Source organism: Lissotriton vulgaris, chromosome 6, assembly GCF_964263255.1.
Source record: "Lissotriton vulgaris chromosome 6, aLisVul1.2, whole genome shotgun sequence".
Taxonomy (NCBI): Eukaryota; Metazoa; Chordata; class Amphibia; order Caudata; family Salamandridae; genus Lissotriton; species Lissotriton vulgaris.
In genome coordinates, this window is record NC_141694.1 from 76,196,804 (window position 1) to 76,216,227 (window position 19,424).

At 44.7% G+C, this 19,424-nt stretch overlaps 1 protein-coding gene across 1 annotated transcript in view; it reads right to left on the reverse strand.

Annotated features, from left to right (window-relative positions):
* LOC147706821 (ATP-binding cassette sub-family C member 10-like) overlaps window positions 1–19,424 on the reverse strand; it is a 1,330,844-nt gene that overhangs the window by 132,797 nt on the left and 1,178,623 nt on the right. Inside the window, 2 exon segments of the mRNA XM_086925587.1 lie at window positions 17,958–18,070; window positions 18,679–18,776. Of these exon segments, the coding sequence (XP_086781713.1) occupies window positions 17,958–18,070; window positions 18,679–18,776 (211 nt within the window).

Below are 19,424 nucleotides of genomic sequence, written 5' to 3' on the forward strand. Positions count from 1 at the left end.
CAGATTAGTTTATAACTACAGAAAGTCTCATAGGATTACATGGGCAGACCCATACCTCTGGTACTCAGCAGTAGTGGATCACATTCAGTGCTCCACAAACAGTCAAGATACGAATGTTCTCCAACTGTGTGTAACTTTGCCTCCCCAATGGATTATGAAACGCGAAGTATGAGAGGTGGCCACAGCTCCATATGTATTATGGCTCGAACGTGCGAGGATCATTCCGAATAACAAACACAGTATTCAAGATAACCTTGATGTTCCATGCTCTCACTATACACACAAAACTAGCGAGGCAGTTTACAAATCTAGCATACCAAATTATTCTCATGTAAAGCAAAATACTCACCCTTCTCTAAACAATATCACAAGTACGTGTCGTGTGCAAAGCAGAGCAGGAAAGCAAAAATAGCGTGTCATTTTCTAATAAACCCATGCTAACTTAACAGGGTGTGAGTGCAACGCTCTGCCCCACGGCACCCTTTCTTGATCAAAGCACATGATATAAACGTGGGCGAATTAGGAACGCAGAGTCCAAGCTTAAAAAGCAGAGTCAAGTTCACATTTCCCAAAAAAAGTTATTCGCTCTTTGATAGAAAACAGTAACTAAATAATAAAGAATACGAAGAAAAATCAAAGCGTCTTAATCCAACAGCGGGTAAGCACAGTATGTAGCAACAGCCTCCAAGAGGAAGTCATTGTTCTCATCTGAAAACATTTCAGCCATCCAATTCAATAGTGGGAATGAACATACATGTTCCTCAACAACCGGAGCCTCTATCACCATCGGAGGAAAACTCGGGTCATCTTCAATGTAACTGCGTGCCAAGAACTCAAGCGCCGCTGCAAAAATATTCCAACGTCCCATTATTCCATGTGTCGCTGCTAAGGCCATATTCCCGCAACCAGAACAGAGCACGTCATGAACCAGAAAGGGGCTCATCAGCTGGTCATAATCTGCGTTGGGAGACACCGTACTGCAGAGACACAAATCCAGGGCCCAGTCGAAATCTTAGCTCAGGCAATGGAACACAGGTTGAACGCATGTGAAAAAGGAAAATCAAAACGATAATCCATAAGCTGCACTCAGTGTAGCCAAAGGCAGCGCTCCATAGTAACTAAGCATTCAGTTGCGGAGCAGCAACAGCCGGGACATATTATCGTCTGCTGCAGGATGTGCATCCATATTTATGTAAACAAATAATAAAAGCACACCGGCAACTAATGCGAGTATTAAGCGCAATCCAAAAAGTAAGGTAACCCCGTAGTCGAGGACACATTAAAGATACTCTAAATTAACTCCCCAAAATTCAAGAGCACACCTGTATTTAATAAATGTTGCACTTCTGTGCGGGTGTTTGCTACATAAAGGACAAATGTTTCTGTACCAGATATAAGAGCGACCTCTTTTTGAGACAATAGCGCTCTTAAACAACTCATTTGGTTGACTCTGCTTCCAAGGTCAAAATCGACAGCCAGATGGAAACATCCGGCTTCCCATGCAGAGGAGTTAACACAACTTTTTTTTAATCACACCACACGCTCAGTTACCGTAATCATGTAAGCGATGCCTGCTAACATTGCACAACAATCTCCATTATTTCAAAGTAAATAGCTTCAGTTTCCAGTAAACTGAACGTTGTTATGATAGCAGGTGTCGGACTACCTTTCAAAACTCAATCCAAATTAGGCGCATCTTGTATACAAGAGCCATGCAATGTTATGTGTCTACAAATTAAGGACTGATCTGGTACTATTGTGCAATCCTCGCCATTCACATAAACTTCTTTTCCCTCCCTCAGACACCTATACTTAAATAGTAATAACCAAGCTTCATGCAGATAACCGCTCCCTAAACATCCATATCTGCCTATAGCATAGTATTTCACCCAAAACTCAAACTCAACCAGGTTAAAAAATAACGTTATGATACTGTGGATAAGCCACACACCTGAATTGGATCTCCAATGAGGGACCACTTCTAACCATTCTCATAGCGCGCACTGTGCTCTGATTTGACAGTGAGAGAGTGATTGTACCACTACGTGATTGTACGCTACGAATACGCTTCAAGGTCACGCGTCGCATCAAAGCTTCTGTGTGACGTCATGTAAGACGCCCCGTACAAAAAAGACGCAAATGTTTTTAATTGTTTAAAAACATATATTCATGTATTTAATGAACATACTAACAGAAGACTTAATCTAGGATAATTATGTAATAATTTTTTTTTAAGTTTTAAAAATCCTATATTACTTCTATATTGTATGAGTGCAGCTGCGTGCCTCTCCACCACGCCCAGACCCGGTTCATAAGCACGCTTGCTCGTCACCACAAAACCATTAGCACGCATATCGCTTTTCCACACATGCTTTTACAACTAATATGCCTTTACCACACATGATAAATGCATAATCTTAATAATGTTTTTTTGTTGACCAACACGTGTTGTAATGCCTGTGCCTTACGCCCTTCAAATTAGTTTCTAGGTATACGTGTGACCAAGTCTGATAAGATCGGAGGCCAAGGACAAACACCGTGGTATCTGTGTCACGAAATTTCATCGATCACAGTTAGTGCGTGGATGGTACGATGGTGGGTTAGCACTCCCCAATATACAACTTTATTACTGGGCGGTGCAACTGAAGGTAGTTAATCAGTGGCTGCACGCTCCGCAGTCCGACCCAGCATTCCAGGCAGACAGAGCATTATTAGGCACGAAGGGTATGCTCTCACCTCTCTATGATAGAAAACTGACCCCAGCAATGATCGGACCTCTGAGACATACCGTGATCCTTTGGCACACCGCCCAGGCCAAACCGGATGGCGCAGGGTTATGACCCAACTCACTCCATTATGGGACATAAAACGTCTGGGTAGGCTTAGAAATACTAAGGGCTTTGACAAATGGGATGATATAGGCATATCCACGTTGGGCAACTTATGGCATAGTGGTGAGATTGTTCCATTTGAGCGTCTTGAACAGCAATATGAATTGGCACCTATGGAGCAGTTTGGATACATACAGATCAGACACGCCCTGATGACAGCGTTGCCGTCTGGTACTGAAGTCCCGGAGGCATCACCCCTGGAAGATAGGCTAGTGACAGAATGTATGCAAAAGAAAGCCACTCCACTCACATATCGCAAACTGGTGCATACCTACCGGACCCAACGAGCGCCCTACGAGACAAATGGTCCCACGACATAGGCGACTTTGACGACTCTGAATGGCAGGAGGCGCTGGCTTCTCCGCGGGAGGTGGGCATACCTCCAAGACTTAGGCTGGTGCAGCTCAGAATTCTACATCGCTCCTACTACACTAGGCGCACCCTACACAAGATAGGTAAAGCATTACACCCTTTCTGTCTGCGAGGCTGCGGAGATGACACACTATATGGGAATGCCCTAAAATAATGGAATACTGGACACAGGTGATGAGGACGATATCGCAATCAGAGGGAGTTTCTCTGGTACCTGAGCCCAGACGGTGCTTATTAAACGTGTGGGAACCTAATGACCTAACCCGTCCAGCTCAAAGCTGGGCTTCGCTGGGGATCATGGTTGCTAAGCAAAACATTGCCCAGAAATGGGGAGTGATGGAGGCTCCCACTCTTGCTGCATGGGGAAGGGACATGGATGCCGCCATGATAGCTGAGAGAACGGTGTTTATTAATCGGGGTGCCCTCGGAAGTGGAGTAAAATTAGGGGTACTTGGAATAAATACAGGGGAGATATTTGTGATCCACCGCCCGAGCAAGAAGATGAGGATTCTGAAACGGAATGAAAAGGAAGAGGGACTGGACTTCCGATTGGGCTCGAATTGTAATGGTGTTTTAATACAGTGAAATGTTTTTGTGGTTTAGGTTTTGCTTAACTGTGCTGAAACGGTGTATGTTTCTAATATAACTTGTACAAGAAATGTTTGCTTATGGCTGATGAGAAAAATAAAAATCTTTTTTAAAAAAAAGATTTGCATTCTTTATCTTTTATTCTAGATATGAAGAATGAATAGCATGTGTATTCTGAACTGCTTATGCCCACTGGGGCAGAATTGGTTGGAAGGTAGGCAATTTACAAATGCCAGAGATGGAGTATTTAAGTTACTTGAAAGAATGGCTAGCCCACTGGGGAAGAATTGGTGTTGTTGCCGTTTTTACGAGACAGTGTGTTCGGCATGAACATTAAAGAGGTTGCACCACTCGCGTCTTGTTTTATTTTGCCACATAGTGTTTAATACGACAGAGACATATTGCATATATAATTTAAGTCTTCAAAGTATAATAACAAAATACACGGCTTGGCATCATCTCCCACTCCTGAGGCGGAAAGCCGGGCGTTTTACTCGTTAATTTGCTCTGTATTTTTAACTTTGTGCACTCACCCTGGTCACTTCCCGCCCCTTCGCTCTGCTTTCTGCTCTCCAGCACAGCCGATTAGGCGCTGGAGCGGTAGCTTGGAACGGGCAGAAACGCCGCCATCTTGGGGGAAGCCCAGGTTGACGGTGCAGTTGCACGGCCACTCCCACCTTCAGGTAGCATATAATGATCACCAACTCCCGGCCGCGCAGCGGCCGCGCCGAAGGCGCGGCAACGGCAAGCCCGTCTGCGCCCGTCCAGGACCTGGGGCCCACTACCATGCCCGTTTTTTATGTTACTCTCCCACCCAACTTTTCGCTTGCCAGGGTGCCTGGTCTCTCATCCCTTCCATCCTAGCCCATATTAGAAATCTCGGCATATCTCAGCTCACTTTCCCTTTAGCGCTATCTCCCATCCCCCCAATCCAGACTACCCTGCCGTCACCTGCCCTAACAGAGTCTCCCTCCCTGCCTTTTTCTACACCGCCCGCTGTGGCTACGGCCTTTCTCCTCAACACTCGCTCAGCGGCTAAGCACCAACTGGAACTCTTCAACCTTCTGGACTCGGCCAAACCTGACCTCATATTCCTCACTGAAACCTGGTTTTCCCCTGACTCTCTACCTGACGTACTAGCAGCACTTCCTGACTCCTACTATGGTCTCAGAGCCGATCGCCCCGCTGGGAAGGCCGGAGGTGGTGCAGCCTTGATAGTTCGCTCCAACCTCCAGTTCCAGCTTCTTTCCTACCCTTCTATCACAGCAGTGGACTTTCTAGTTGTCCGCTCTGTCAACATCGCAGTTCCCCTCACCTGTGCTCTTTTCTATCGTCCTCCTCACACCATGCCTCACTTCATTCCTGCTATACAGGAACTGCTGGCCACCTTGGTGGTCAACAACTCCACTGTCCTGATTCTGGGTGACTTTAATTTCTGGCCCTGCGATCCCCAGGAGGACCGCACATCCAAAGATTTTACAGAATCTCTTCACTGCCTAAACCTCACCTCCCACATTCACTGTCCCACTCACATACGCGGCCTTACTCTTGACCAGATCTGGTCAGCCAATCTGTCCATTCCCTCCCTCACTGTCCTCCCTTGCACCTGGTCCGACCACTCCCTGATTTCCTTTTCCCTTGACCTTGGGCCATCAACAACCCCCCGCACCCCCCCAGAAAATGTTTGGGCTCGGAATTGGAATCATGTGGATTCTGCTGCACTCTGCTCTTCCCTTGCCGCTTCGCCTCCTTGCCTGGTTGATGTCTCTCCTGACTCTCAGGTGGCGGCCATCAACAGCTGGCTTTCTGCCTCTTGCGACTTAGTTGCCCCCCTTCGGCTGGTCAGAAATTGTCATTCTCACGAGACCAATAGATGGTTTACTAACGAACTCCAGACCCTTAAATTGGCACTCAGGCAAGCCGAACGCCACTGGAGACGTGGGTATTGCCCTATCCTCAAGACACAGTACCTGGCCCGCCTGCGTGACTACAAAAAAGCCATTCTCCTATCCAAGAGGGAATATTTCTCCTCAAAAATTCTCCTTGCGGTTAATAAACCCAAAGAGATCTTCTCTACGGTTCACGATCTAGCAACCGCTGATAGTCACTCCCAAACCCACCCCCTCTCAATCCCTCTGTAACTCTCTCAATGCCTATTTCATTGAGAAGATTGCGATCATTAAACACAACATTCCCTTGCCTTTTCCTTTTTTTTCCCTCCCCCCTTTTACCCCACACATCCTCTTCCCTTCATCAATTCCCCCCTATCTCTAAGGAGGCCTTCCTCATCTTGCTTAAAAAAGTGAAATCAGGGTCCCTCTCCGACTGTTGCCCTGCTCACATTCTGAGAGACGTTTTCTCCAGATGCCCTGACCCCCTGCTTACCTTCCTTCCTTAACTTGTCTATTACCCAGGGAATTGTCCCAGACTTTCTTAAATCAGCTTTAGTCATTCCCATTCTAAAAAAACCTGGTGCTGATCCAACCTCTCTTTCCAACTTTCGCCCCATTTCTCTGCTTCCCTTCCTGGGTAAGATCCTGGAGAGCCGTGTTACCACCTACCTCTCGGCCTATATTGAGGAGCACCATCTTCTTGCCTCCCACCAGGCTGGCTTTCGTCCAGCTCACTCGACGGAATCTGCCGTTCTCTCAGTCCTGGATGAGCTTAGGAGAGGCGCTGATACTAACTCCCCCAAGGCCTTGGTTCTCCTCGAATTGCCCGCCACCTTCGACACGGTCGACCATTCCATCCTTCTCGATCGTGTCGAGGGCGCTGGCATTCGGGGCTCTGCCCTGGCCTGGCTCGCCTCCTTCTTACATAACCGCACTCAGGCCATTCAGCTGGAGGGTTTCTCTGCCCCCTCCCGCCCGGTCTCTTGCGGGGTCCCCCAGGGTTCTTCTCTCTCCCGCTCCTTTTCAACCTTTATATCTATTCTCTCATAACTGTTCTGTTACAAATGGGGGTCACAGTATTTAATTATGCCGATGACCTCCAGCTTATTTTCAACCTTTCTTCTTCCCCCGACTCTATTCTCAAGTTTCAATCTACTCTGACCTTCATCTATGATTAGATGAACCATAATCATTTAAAACTCAACCCCGGCAAGACTGAGCTGGTTCTCACTGGTGTTTCCCCTAGCCCCTGGACTCCTGCTTTCTGGCCCCCAGTTCTTGGTCCCCCTCAGACACCCATCTGTTTCTGTCAAAGCGTTCGGCATCAAAACTCAGTCAAGATCTCACTATGCGTCCCCAGATTAGTACTGTTGTTTCATCCTGCTTTCTGTCACTCAGGATTATACGCAAAATCTCCCACTTTTTCTCCACTGATGCCCTCAAACTCATTCTCATGGCCATGATTCTATCCCGCCTTGACTACGGCAATGCCCTGTATGTAGGCGCTCCGGCTTATGAAATTCGGCGCTTACAGTTGTTCCAAAATCAAGCAGCACGTCTTATCTAAAGGCTTCCTAAAACCCATCGAGTCACTCCCCTACAAAAAGTGCTTCACTGGCTACCCATCTTTGAGCAATCTCTCTTCAAGATGGGATTGCCTGATCTTCATGGCCTTAGCTGGCACTGCTCCAGTCTTTATCAATAGCCAGATTTGTGCTTACGTTCCCAGCAGAAGCCTCCGCTCCTCCTTACAGATCCTGCTGAACGTTCCTCGCTTTCGGAGGAAAAAATTCGGAGGCATGAGGTTCTCCACCCTTGCCCCCCACTTCTGGAACTCGCTTCCTTTCATTATCAGGGCCGCTCCCACTTATATGGACTTACGCGCAGCTCTTAAAACCCACTGCTTCTCCCTAGCTTATCCTCTGTAGTACTCTCCCGGTTTCCCTCTCCCCTAAGTTTATGTCATTGCGTAGTGCCAAGAAACCGCATGGTGTTAGAGCGCTTTATAAATCTTTTCAACTTCAACTTCAAACTTTATTGAATTTGAACTAACTGACAAAAATTCAATTGAAGTGTTTCATTTATGTTAATGATCACGTGCATGTTTGTAATAATGTAATGTTCCTTTAAAACAAGAATGGCAACAATGTACCAGTGAAAAAGAGGTGAGGAAACTGCCAAACGCGTTGAGTGTTTCTTGTGCCAAATAAATCACGCTGAGCACTAAATTGTGGTACAAAAGGGGGTGGCATCCGAACCAATCAAACACTCACACCCAGTCAAAAGATCTGGGTTTGATCCATCACCATTCTTTAGCCCACTCTGCCACCCCAGTTCAGACATGGCTATATGCAAATCAGTCTGACCCTTTTGTACCGCTTTTGGCCGCCATAAGTGTGGCAGGGTATGCTCAGACGTGAGTCCCTTGCTCACTTTGCCACTGGATTCAAGCAAGCCGGGCTGAAGACGGCTGGAATGCCAGAAACCGGTCCTTGGAAGCTTGTTTCCGGTCCAGGGAAAACAGGGCTTGGCAGTTCGGGCTGGACTGTACCCATGGGGCACAGGGTCAGACTGATTTGCATATGGCCATGTCTGAACTGGGGTGGCGGAGTGGGCTAAAGAACGGTGATGGATTAAACCCAGATCTTTTGATTGGGTGTGAGTGTTTGATTGATTCGGATGCTCCGTCCGTCACCACCCCCTTTTGTAGCACTAAATTGTGGCCACAGCACTGGTTTTTCCTACCCGGATTTGGAGAAGCGTTTACCAGAAGTGGTGTGTGATATATGTATATATATGCATATATGTATATATACATATATATATATTCACTGAAAAAACCATAGGTTTCAGCCACGTTATAGTTAGGAATTAGCCTTTAAAAACTATAACTAACTTAAAGCTAACTATAACTCGCGCACCCGCAATGCACTGCTGATGACATCACACCCGCAATGCACTGCTGATGATGTCACATATTACATCACTCATGACATGGTCAGTGACATCACTCAGGTGATAAGTGATGTCACTGACCATGTCATGAGTGATGTAATATGTGACATCATCAGCAGTGCATTGCGGGCACGTGGGTTATAGTTAGCTGAACTAACTATAACGGGGAAATTTCAATGGTTTTGTATGAGAGAAATGTCCAGCTAACTATAACATGGGTGAAACCTATGATTTTTTCAGTGAATTTCTAAGGTTTTTTTAAATGCTAATTACTAACTATAACGTGGCTGAAACCTATGGTTTTTTCAGTGAATTTCTAAGGTTTTTTAAATGCTAATTCCTAACTATAACGTGCCTGAAACCTATGGTTTTTTCAGTGAATATATATATGCAATGGAAAACTAAACACCCACTTCCTTTACAAAGAAATGGAAAGTTTGCATCTCTACAACCTCTCTAATTTTTCACCTTAGTCATCTTCCACTCAATCAACACAACAACCACAAATACACAAACCTACTTGCTACCATTCTTGCCTAAGCTTATCAAATATTCTTCTTTAATTCACATTCAAAGTGCAGGCCCTTTATTCAGCCTTCTTGGGAACTACTACCCGTGAATAGCAGTGGGTAATTTGCACACTTCTGTCCTTTCTTGCGTCTTTTCTACAACACACTGCGGCAGGTTTACAAGCCCCTTGCGCCACTTTTGCATCATTTTTCCCACGATCTTGTAAATCTGCCCAACTGTGTGTACTTTATGCACTAGCTTTCTTTCTTAGTTGTTGTACTAGTTTCTCTTGCTCCCACTGCGGAATCCAACACCCTATCTGTGTAATGACCTGGAAATCCAAAGATCCGCTTCACTGACAATGCAGTGGGTAGTTTGCGTCTCTACAACCTTTCTTATTTTTCACGTTTTTCATCTTCCACTCAATCTACACATCATCCACACATACACATTCTAATTGCTGCATTCCTTAGCTGTGATTATCAACTATTCTTCTATTTTATATTCATATTCAAAGTGCCAGCCCATTATCGAGCCTTTTTGTTGTAACTACTGTTCCAGGAATTCTGCTCATACACAGAACTGTGCATAAAGACTTAGGACCTCAGTGAATTACGGTGTACCAAAACCCACCTCACTACACAAACCCCCTGCCAAACTAGCAACCAGTGAATCATTGGTTTTTCGCCCTAGAGCAAAAAACACCAATGACTAGTCAACCCAGAACAAGCAACTTAGATTACATGAAGTAAAGTGGATAACAAAAACACTCTTTCAATATACTCTTACATCAGTCAAAAACAAGATGTAAATAAAGACACGTGCAACTTTGAAATGTTTATTTCTAAAGCCGTAATCTCATGCACAGTACCTTAGAAAATACAACCAAACATATTATTAGAAACAAGGTTGTCAGCATTGTTGCTATTCTATGAAATACAAACGAAAAAAGCATCTATAATGCTAAAGGTAAAAACATTTTAAATATACCTACATTTCACCCTCCCTACCTAGCAGATTAGTTTATAACTACAGAAAGTCTCATAGGATTACATGGGCAGACCCATACCTCTGGTACTCAGCAGTAGTGGATCACATTCAGTGCTCCACAAACAGTCAAGATACGAATGTTCTCCAACTGTGTGTAACTTTGCCTCCCCAATGGATTATGAAACGCGAAGTATGAGAGGTGGCCACAGCTCCATATGTATTATGGCTCGAACGTGCGAGGATCATTCCGAATAACAAACACAGTATTCAAGATAACCTTGATGTTCCATGCTCTCACTATACACACAAAACTAGCGAGGCAGTTTACAAATCTAGCATACCAAATTATTCTCATATAAAGCAAAATACTCAGCCTTCTCTAAACAATATCACAAGTACGTGTCGTGTGCAAAGCAGAGCAGGAAAGCAAAAATAGCGTGTCATTTTCTAATAAACCCATGCTAACTTAACAGGGTGTGAGTGCAACGCTCTGCCCCACGGCACCCTTTCTTGATCAAAGCACATGATATAAACGTGGGCGAATTAGGAACGCAGAGTCCAAGCTTAAAAAGCAGAGTCAAGTTCACATTTCCCAAAAAAAGTTATTCGCTCTTTGATAGAAAACAGTAACTAAATAATAAAGAATACGAAGAAAAATCAAAGAGTCTTAATCCAACAGCGGGTAAGCACAGTATGTAGCAACAGCCTCCAAGAGGAAGTCATTGTTCTCATCTGAAAACATTTCAGCCATCCAATTCAATAGTGGGAATGAACATACATGTTCCTCAACAACCGGAGCCTCTATCACCATCGGAGGAAAACTCGGGTCATCTTCAATGTAACTGCGTGCCAAGAACTCAAGCACCGCTGCAAAAATATTCCAACGTCCCATTATTCCATGTGTCGCTGCTAAGGCCATATTCCCGCCGCCAGAACAGAGCACGTCATGAACCAGAAAGGGGCTCATCAGCTGGTCATAATCTGCGTTGGGAGACACCGTACTGCAGAGACACAAATCCAGGGCCCAGTCGAAATCTTAGCTCAGGCAATGGAACACAGGTTGAACGCATGTGAAAAAGGAAAATCAAAACGATAATCCATAAGCTGCACTCAGTGTAGCCAAAGGCAGCGCTCCATAGTAACTAAGCATTCAGTTGCGGAGCAGCAACAGCCGGGACATATTATCGTCTGCTGCAGGATGTGCATCCATATTTATGTAAACAAATAATAAAAGCACACCGGCAACTAATGCGAGTATTAAGCGCAATCCAAAAAGTAAGGTAACCCCGTAGTCGAGGACACATTAAAGATACTCTAAATTAACTCCCCAAAATTCAAGAGCACACCTGTATTTAATAAATGTTGCACTTCTGTGCGGGTGTTTGCTACATAAAGGACAAATGTTTCTGTACCAGATATAAGAGCGACCTCTTTTTGAGACAATAGCGCTCTTAAACAACTCATTTGGTTGACTCTGCTTCCAAGGTCAAAATCGACAGCCAGATGGAAACATCCGGCTTCCCATGCAGAGGAGTTAACACAACTTTTTTTTAATCACACCACACGCTCAGTTACCGTAATCATGTAAGCGATGCCTGCTAACATTGCACAACAATCTCCATTATTTCAAAGTAAATAGCTTCAGTTTCCAGTAAACTGAACGTTGTTATGATAGCAGGTGTCGGACTACCTTTCAAAACTCAATCCAAATTAGGCGCATCTTGTATACAAGAGCCATGCAATGTTATGTGTCTACAAATTAAGGACTGATCTGGTACTATTGTGCAATCCTCGCCATTCACATAAACTTCTTTTCCCTCCCTCAGACACCTATACTTAAATAGTAATAACCAAGCTTCATGCAGATAACCGCTCCCTAAACATCCATATCTGCCTATAGCATAGTATTTCACCCAAAACTCAAACTCAACCAGGTTAAAAAATAACGTTATGATACTGTGGATAAGCCACACACCTGAATTGGATCTCCAATGAGGGACCACTTCTAACCATTCTCATAGCGCGCACTGTGCTCTGATTTGACAGTGAGAGAGTGATTGTACCACTACGTGATTGTACGCTACGAATACGCTTCAAGGTCACGCGTCGCATCAAAGCTTCTGTGTGACGTCATGTAAGACGCCCCGTACAAAAAAGACGCAAATGTTTTTAATTGTTTAAAAACATATATTCATGTATTTAATGAACATACTAACAGAAGACTTAATCTAGGATAATTATGTAAGTTTTAAAAATCCTATATTACTTCTATATTGTATGAGTGCAGCTGCGTGCCTCTCCACCACGCCCAGACCCGGTTCATAAGCATGCTTGCTCGTCACCACAAAACCATTAGCACGCATATCGCTTTTCCACACATGCTTTTACAACTAATATGCCTTTACCACACATGATAAATGCATAATCTTAATAATGTTTTTTTGTTGACCAACACATGTTGTAATGCCTGTGCCTTACGTCCTTCAAATTAGTTTCTAGGTATACGTGTGACCAAGTCTGATAAGATCGGAGGCCAAGGACAAACACCGTGATATCTGTGTCACGAAATTTCATCGATCACAGAGAAAATATGCGCAGGGTAAAATGAAAGTAACAGGTATAATAAAAAAATTTACGGAGGAAAACTACTAAAATGGCGGTTGGACGGAGTATGTAATCAACGTTTGGCGCCTCAACACTACATTTCAAAGAAATATACATACAATATGTTTATTAATATATTACAAAAGTATAGCACCGGATAACACACATGACCCGGGAAAAGAAAGCGGCAAATTTAATACCTAAAAACAGGAGAGGTTTGCTTGGCGAACTTGAAGAAAAAGAAAAAAAAGTGCACTCGCAAACAAGGCTGCGCATGCGTAGAGAGTACAACTGATGCAGCAAAAAAAAAACGGAAAGTTTTACATACTGTCATAGAAATATAGCTCCAAAAATTGCTCTCTGTAATTTGCCCCCCGAGACCTAATAAACAAAACTTACTTCTAGTTTGTTTTCACCTTTTCCACCGCGTGCAAGTACTGCACGAATACCCCGCCATTTATTTTTTTTTAAATAAAAATTGAGCCTAAAGATCCATGTACCACCCCCCTGACCAAGACTATAGGGTCAGAATGTTTCTACCCTGCCCCCTTTCCTTATTTCTCAACTTTGTTTACTTTTTTCTTGTGACTCAGCTCTCGCGACAAACAAGATGGCTGCCAACATTTCCTGTTTTGCAGTATTGACAACCAATCAGCATGCAGCTCTTGCTCGTAATTGTACGTATTTCCATACGCGTATGCCTCGATTTTCATTTAAAAAAATAAAAATAAAAAATAGAGCCCAAACATCCATGTACGACCCCCTGAGCAAGCCTAGAGGGTCAGAATATTTCTAGCCTACCCCTTTCCCTTATTTCTCAACTTTGCTTTACTGTTTTCTTGTGACTCAGTTCTAGCGAGGCACAAGATGGCCGCCAACACTTCCTGGTTTCGAGTGTTGACAGACAGTTCATAGCCAATCAGCATGCAGCTCACGCTCGTAATTGAACAGATTTCCGTACCTGTGCTGACCTCCGTCTCTAGATATCGCTATGATTCTACATGCAATTTTCTCAGAAACTACTGATTGGATTCACACCATTTAACAAAAAGCACAATCTGCGAACAGAACTCTACCTCTCTGCCAAATTTCGTGTAATTCCGTTCAGCCGTTCAGGCTGTAGCCCTGGCTAAAGGTCCCTATGGAAAATTGCTTGGGGAAAACACGTTTAGGGACCCCCCTTTTTTCTCGGCCCCCACTTGACAAATCGCCCCCAATCGTTCAGGGAAGAAGCGGAACCGAGCAGGCCATTTTCTTGGAGAAATTCACGAAGATTCGTCCACCGGCGCAAAAGTTATTCCAAATAGAATGTTGTGGATTTCCTTTGGAAAGTAGGTCCTAACTATAACTACCTACTGGCGACCGCCAATAGGTTATATATATTATATACATAGATATTAAGAATTACACTATTGCGAATTTTGCACATATAAAAACAACATGCATTTGCACTTTTTTATATTGGAGCGTGTAGTCAATACTGTATCTGGTATTTGGGTATTTTACCAATAATTGATATTCTCAGTCCCATTAGGTCAGTAAAAGAAATGATGAAATGTATGTATTCTACTTAAGTGACCTCTGTCTAAATTTAAAGTGATTGATATTCATTTTATGTAAAAATCTGGTATTTTACCGTAATTCTCTATTTCGAAACTTTGGTGTATATCTGTTTTTCACAAATTTACTTTCGAGACCTGAAAGAATTTCCTCTATGTTCACTATGACACAACACTACCCTCCCATGTGACGATCTTTACCCAATCACTGGCAATATAAAATGGTGTTTTTTCTAAATGAACATTGTCATGTGAACAAGGCTCTTGCGAGCCAAAACGTCATGAGGCTTCTTCTGCACCTTGAATAAAAATCGGAGCACTTCAATTGGTCCGTGTCCGTTGGCCTTTTTCCTGGCTGGAGTTGGTCCAGAGCGCGAGGAAGGTGACGGTGTGTTTTCATATATATTTTTTATTATTTACGGGGTCCCGCACATGGGTGGGAATATTCAGTGCTTGTGACTATTGTTGATGAGGATCCCCAGGAAGAGAAATACTTAATACTTAATACATACATATGTGCATAAACATGCATATAATGTTTATGTACACACACACACACATAATATATATATATATATATATATATATATATATATATATATATATATATACATATATGTATATATATATATATATATAAAGTAATTACAAAGTGTAGAGCATTGTAAACCCTTGCTCCTGGTCGGACCACCACCTAATCTCATTCCTTCTGCCCATCCACCCTCCAGCCAAGCCCCCCCGGCCCAAAAACACCTGGGTCCGATCATGGGGTCATGTCAATCTGGAGAATCTCTCTTCCCTCCTTACCTCGTCCCCCCCCCCCACAGGGTCTCCCCACACTTTCCCAGGTCGACGCCATAGATCAGTGGCTCTCCAACGGACGCGACGCTTTTGCCCCGCTCAAGCGTATTACCTCCAAACGCGACAAGGACGCCAATCGGTGGTTCACCGAAGAGCTTAAGACCACCAAATTAACAGTTCGCCGCGCTGAGCGGGCATGGAGAAGAAATTACTGCCCCACCCTGAAACTGGACTACACTAACATCCTGAGCCAGTATAAAAAAGACATCTTGGAGGCAAAAACATCTTACTTCTCCTCCAAAATCTTAGCCGCGGAAAACCAGTCCAAGGAGATATTCACCATCGTCCACAACCTAGCGTTCTCGGACAGAACTACTCTTAAGCCGGCCCCCTCCGAAGAACTCTGTTCTTCCCTCAACAACTATTTCATTCACAAAATCATCACCATCAAGGCTAACATCCCGCCACCTTCCTCCTCTTTCGTTGACCCCCAATGCCCCCCCCCCAAGGGCGAGCTTACCTCATTTCCCCCTATCACTCGGGAGAGCCTGATCACCTTGGTTCCCCTGGTCAAATCTGGTTCTCCTCTCGACCCTTGTCCCGCTCACATTCTCCACCATATTTTTGTTTCCTGCCCTGACCCTCCCCTTCATCTTCTTAACAGCTCTCTCGCTCAAGGCACCGTCCCTAAACCCTTGAAATCTGCGGTAATTGTGCCCATTCTAAAAAAACCCGGGGCAGATCCTTCTGTCCCCGCCAATTTCCGTCCTATCTCCCTCCTACCATTCCTGGCCAAGGTGCTCGAGCGCCACGTCACCTGCGCTTTGAGCTCCTTTGTGGAGAATCATGGTGCTCTTGCCCCCCGTCAAGCCGGTTTCCGCCCTGCACACTCTACGGAGTCCGTCGTCCTGTCGGTCTTGGACACCCTCAGGGAGGGCATGGACACTAATCAGCACCAGGCCCTTGTGCTCCTTGATCTCTCAGCCGCCTTCGATACGGTGGATCACACCATCCTCCTCTCCCGTATCGGAGCGGCGGGGATCGGGGGGACCGCCCTGGTCTGGTTGTCCTCCTTCCTGAGCGACCGCACCCAGGCTGTTCGCCTGGGTGACTTCACGGCGGACGTCCGGAAAGTTCAGTGCGGGGTTCCCCAAGGTTCCTCCCTTTCTCCTCTCTTGTTCAATCTGTACATTGCCCCCCTAATCTTCTCTCTTCAACAGTTGGAGGTCGGCGTATTTAATTATGCGGACGACCTCCAGCTTGTCTTTAATCTATCTTCTCCTTCCTCTATTCTAAACTTTCAATCTGTTATGCTTCACATCAGGGACTGGATGAACCACAACCACCTTAAACTCAACCCCGACAAAACTGAGTTGGTGTTGACGGGTGGTTCAGCCAGCCCCTGGTCCCCTCTTTTCTGGCCCCCTTCTCTTGGCCCTCCTCCTACCCCCGCTTCCTCAGTTAAAACACTTGGTATAAAACTTAATTCTCAACTCACCCTTCACTCCCAGGTTAGCTCTGTGGTATCTTCTTCCTTTCTTTCACTGCGTATTATACGCAGGGTGTCCCGTTTCTTCACTTTCTCTGCTCTAAAGCTCATCATCTTGGCCATGGTGGTATCCCGCCTGGACTATGGCAACGCCCTGTATGCCGGCATCCCCGCCTACAGTCTGCGTCGCCTACAACAGATCCAAAACCAGGCGGCCCGCCTGGTTTTCAAACTCCCCAAATTTCACCACTCTACCCCGCTCCTGAAATCACTTCACTGGCTCCCTGTGCGAGCCAGAATTGAATTCAAGCTTGCTTCCATCACTTTCCGGGCCCGACACGGACTCGCACCTGAATTCATCTCCTCCGAGATTGTTTCCTATGTTCCCACCAGGGAACTTCGTTCGTCCTCCCAGTCCCTCCTCACCATCCCACGCTACCGGAGAAAGAAGTGGGGAGGCTCTAAATTTGCCACCCTCGCCCCTACCCTCTGGAACTCCCTCCCCCTTGAACTCCGCACCATCTCTCTCTACCCACAATTCCGTAAACAACTTAAGACCTACCTATTCACGAAATCTTTCGAATAATAACTCTCCTGTTCCCCCAGCTTTCTAAATTAGGATCCTGTCAGTAACAGCGCCAAGAAACCGCAGGTATACGTGCGCTCTATAAGAAATTTTAAATTCAAATTCAAATTGTAAGCGACAACAAGTTGTACAAAAAATGTTGTAAATGATTGCATTGCAAACGTCATGTATTAGAACAACCGCTATCCGGCCATATCACATACAGTACACCTAACACCAACACTGTACTGCAGAACACTCAAAATATACTCTCCAGCAATTAAATTAATCACAATGCCCTCACATTGCACCCACAACACCAACACTGCACTAAACAGTACTCAAACTATACCACTAACAATTCTCTGTAAAATACCCACACTGTGCCCCAAGACATTCACACTTCAGCCAACATCCTTCATAATGCACTTCACTTTACCTACACTATATTACACAGCACCCACATAGAACTCTACATCACCCAAGCTGCACTCCACAGTGCACCGCACTACACCCACATTGCACACCCTAGCACTCACTGCACTATACAGCACTCCGAACAGTACATTTTACTCGTGTGGTCTGCCTGCCATTAGGACTTTGCCCCTAACAGCCCCTAGTCATGCTTTACTTTCCTTGCAAAATGATGGGCCCTCGGAAAATAATTTTCTTTTTACAATACGGTGCTTATGATCTCTTGACCAGTAACTAGGAAGCATTTTGTGGAGGGTGTTCTGGTACCTGTGAGCGATTGTAAGCACAGTTTTATCAGCAAATCGTTCTCGAATTGTCTGCTGCAACACCCGGTCAGTCTTCTGGTCCACGCTTGCTGTGGCCTCATCAATGCAAAGAACCTGCACCAAAGGGAGAGAGAATGAGCAGAGAAAGGTAGCTTTATTTTTCTTTAAATCCTGGGGAGAGGTTCTATTGGGATTTAACAGTTCTGCCTGTTTTCTGATCTGGGTGAATACCAAGGGCAGTGTATTTGAGAGCTGTTTCTTTTCCTGTCTCGCCATGTCACTGATATATTTTATACTTATACAATACCCACAGTATACAACTGCTCACTGATGTTCGTTGGTCATCACCTTCTTCCACTGATCTTGGAAGCCTCACTTCTAGGAGCTAGAATATTTTGCTTTTGTAGGAGTCAGCCACATCTCATAACAAGACTAGACCTTTATTACCCCAGGGTTTAACTACCTGTTCTTCTACCTTGGTAGTAATGTCGGTCTTTGGCTGACAGATACATTTTAAGTGTTTCTTTAGATTACAACAATATTTGGATCTTCCAGCTGGATTCAGAGAACCTGAAATATTGATGATTCTCAATTAAAATGTCTGCTTGTGTTTTGCTGCATGGGGCCTCTATATATACTTGGGGAATGCTTCTTTTTCTCTCCTAGGACACTTTTCCTGAAGGCATACTTGGTCTCTTCATGGTATATCTGGAGTACCATACCTTGGCATCTGTCAGGAGAGCTCTTGCCAAGCAGAGAAGCTGTCTCTGTCCCACCGAGAAGTTCTTTCCCAGTTCTCCTACTTCAGAACAGAGTCCACCTGCATGGAGACAAAAAATGATGCAAAGGAAGATGTCAGACTAGCAAAGAAAAGCATGAGAGTCCTCCAAATGGTCCACTTTTCTCCCCCATTTATTTCAATCATGTTGTAAGTCTTCATTTGCATTTGTCGCCTTAAGTGGGAACAGTATGCCCAGACGTGGTCCCATGCTCACTGTGCCGCTTGATTCAAGCTAGCCTGGCTGATGAGGGGTGATGCCCCAAAACAAATACCAGAATGCTTGTTTTGGGTCCAGGGAGGACCTGGCTTAGCAATTTGCTCTGGACTGTTCCCAGGAGACACAGGGTCAAGACTGATTTGCATATGGCTGGGTCTAACCTGGTGTGGCATGGTGAGCAAAAGAACAATGGATTTATTCAATATCTATTGACTGGGGGCAAAGGTTTGATTTTCTCTGCATTCCGTCCATCATCTGTGTGTCTTTTGTATTTCTTCATTGAGCATAGGCTCTTGGAAGGCTCATGGGTTGCAGTTCCTCTTTCATGTGATGTTTTCACAGAGTAATAAGATCCACTGTACAGAGCGTTAGCTTGATGTTAATATCCGATTAAGAGTCAACAACACAATTAAGCCCTAAGGGATGTACAACTGGATAAACAATATAGTAATGCAGTTTCTTACAGATTA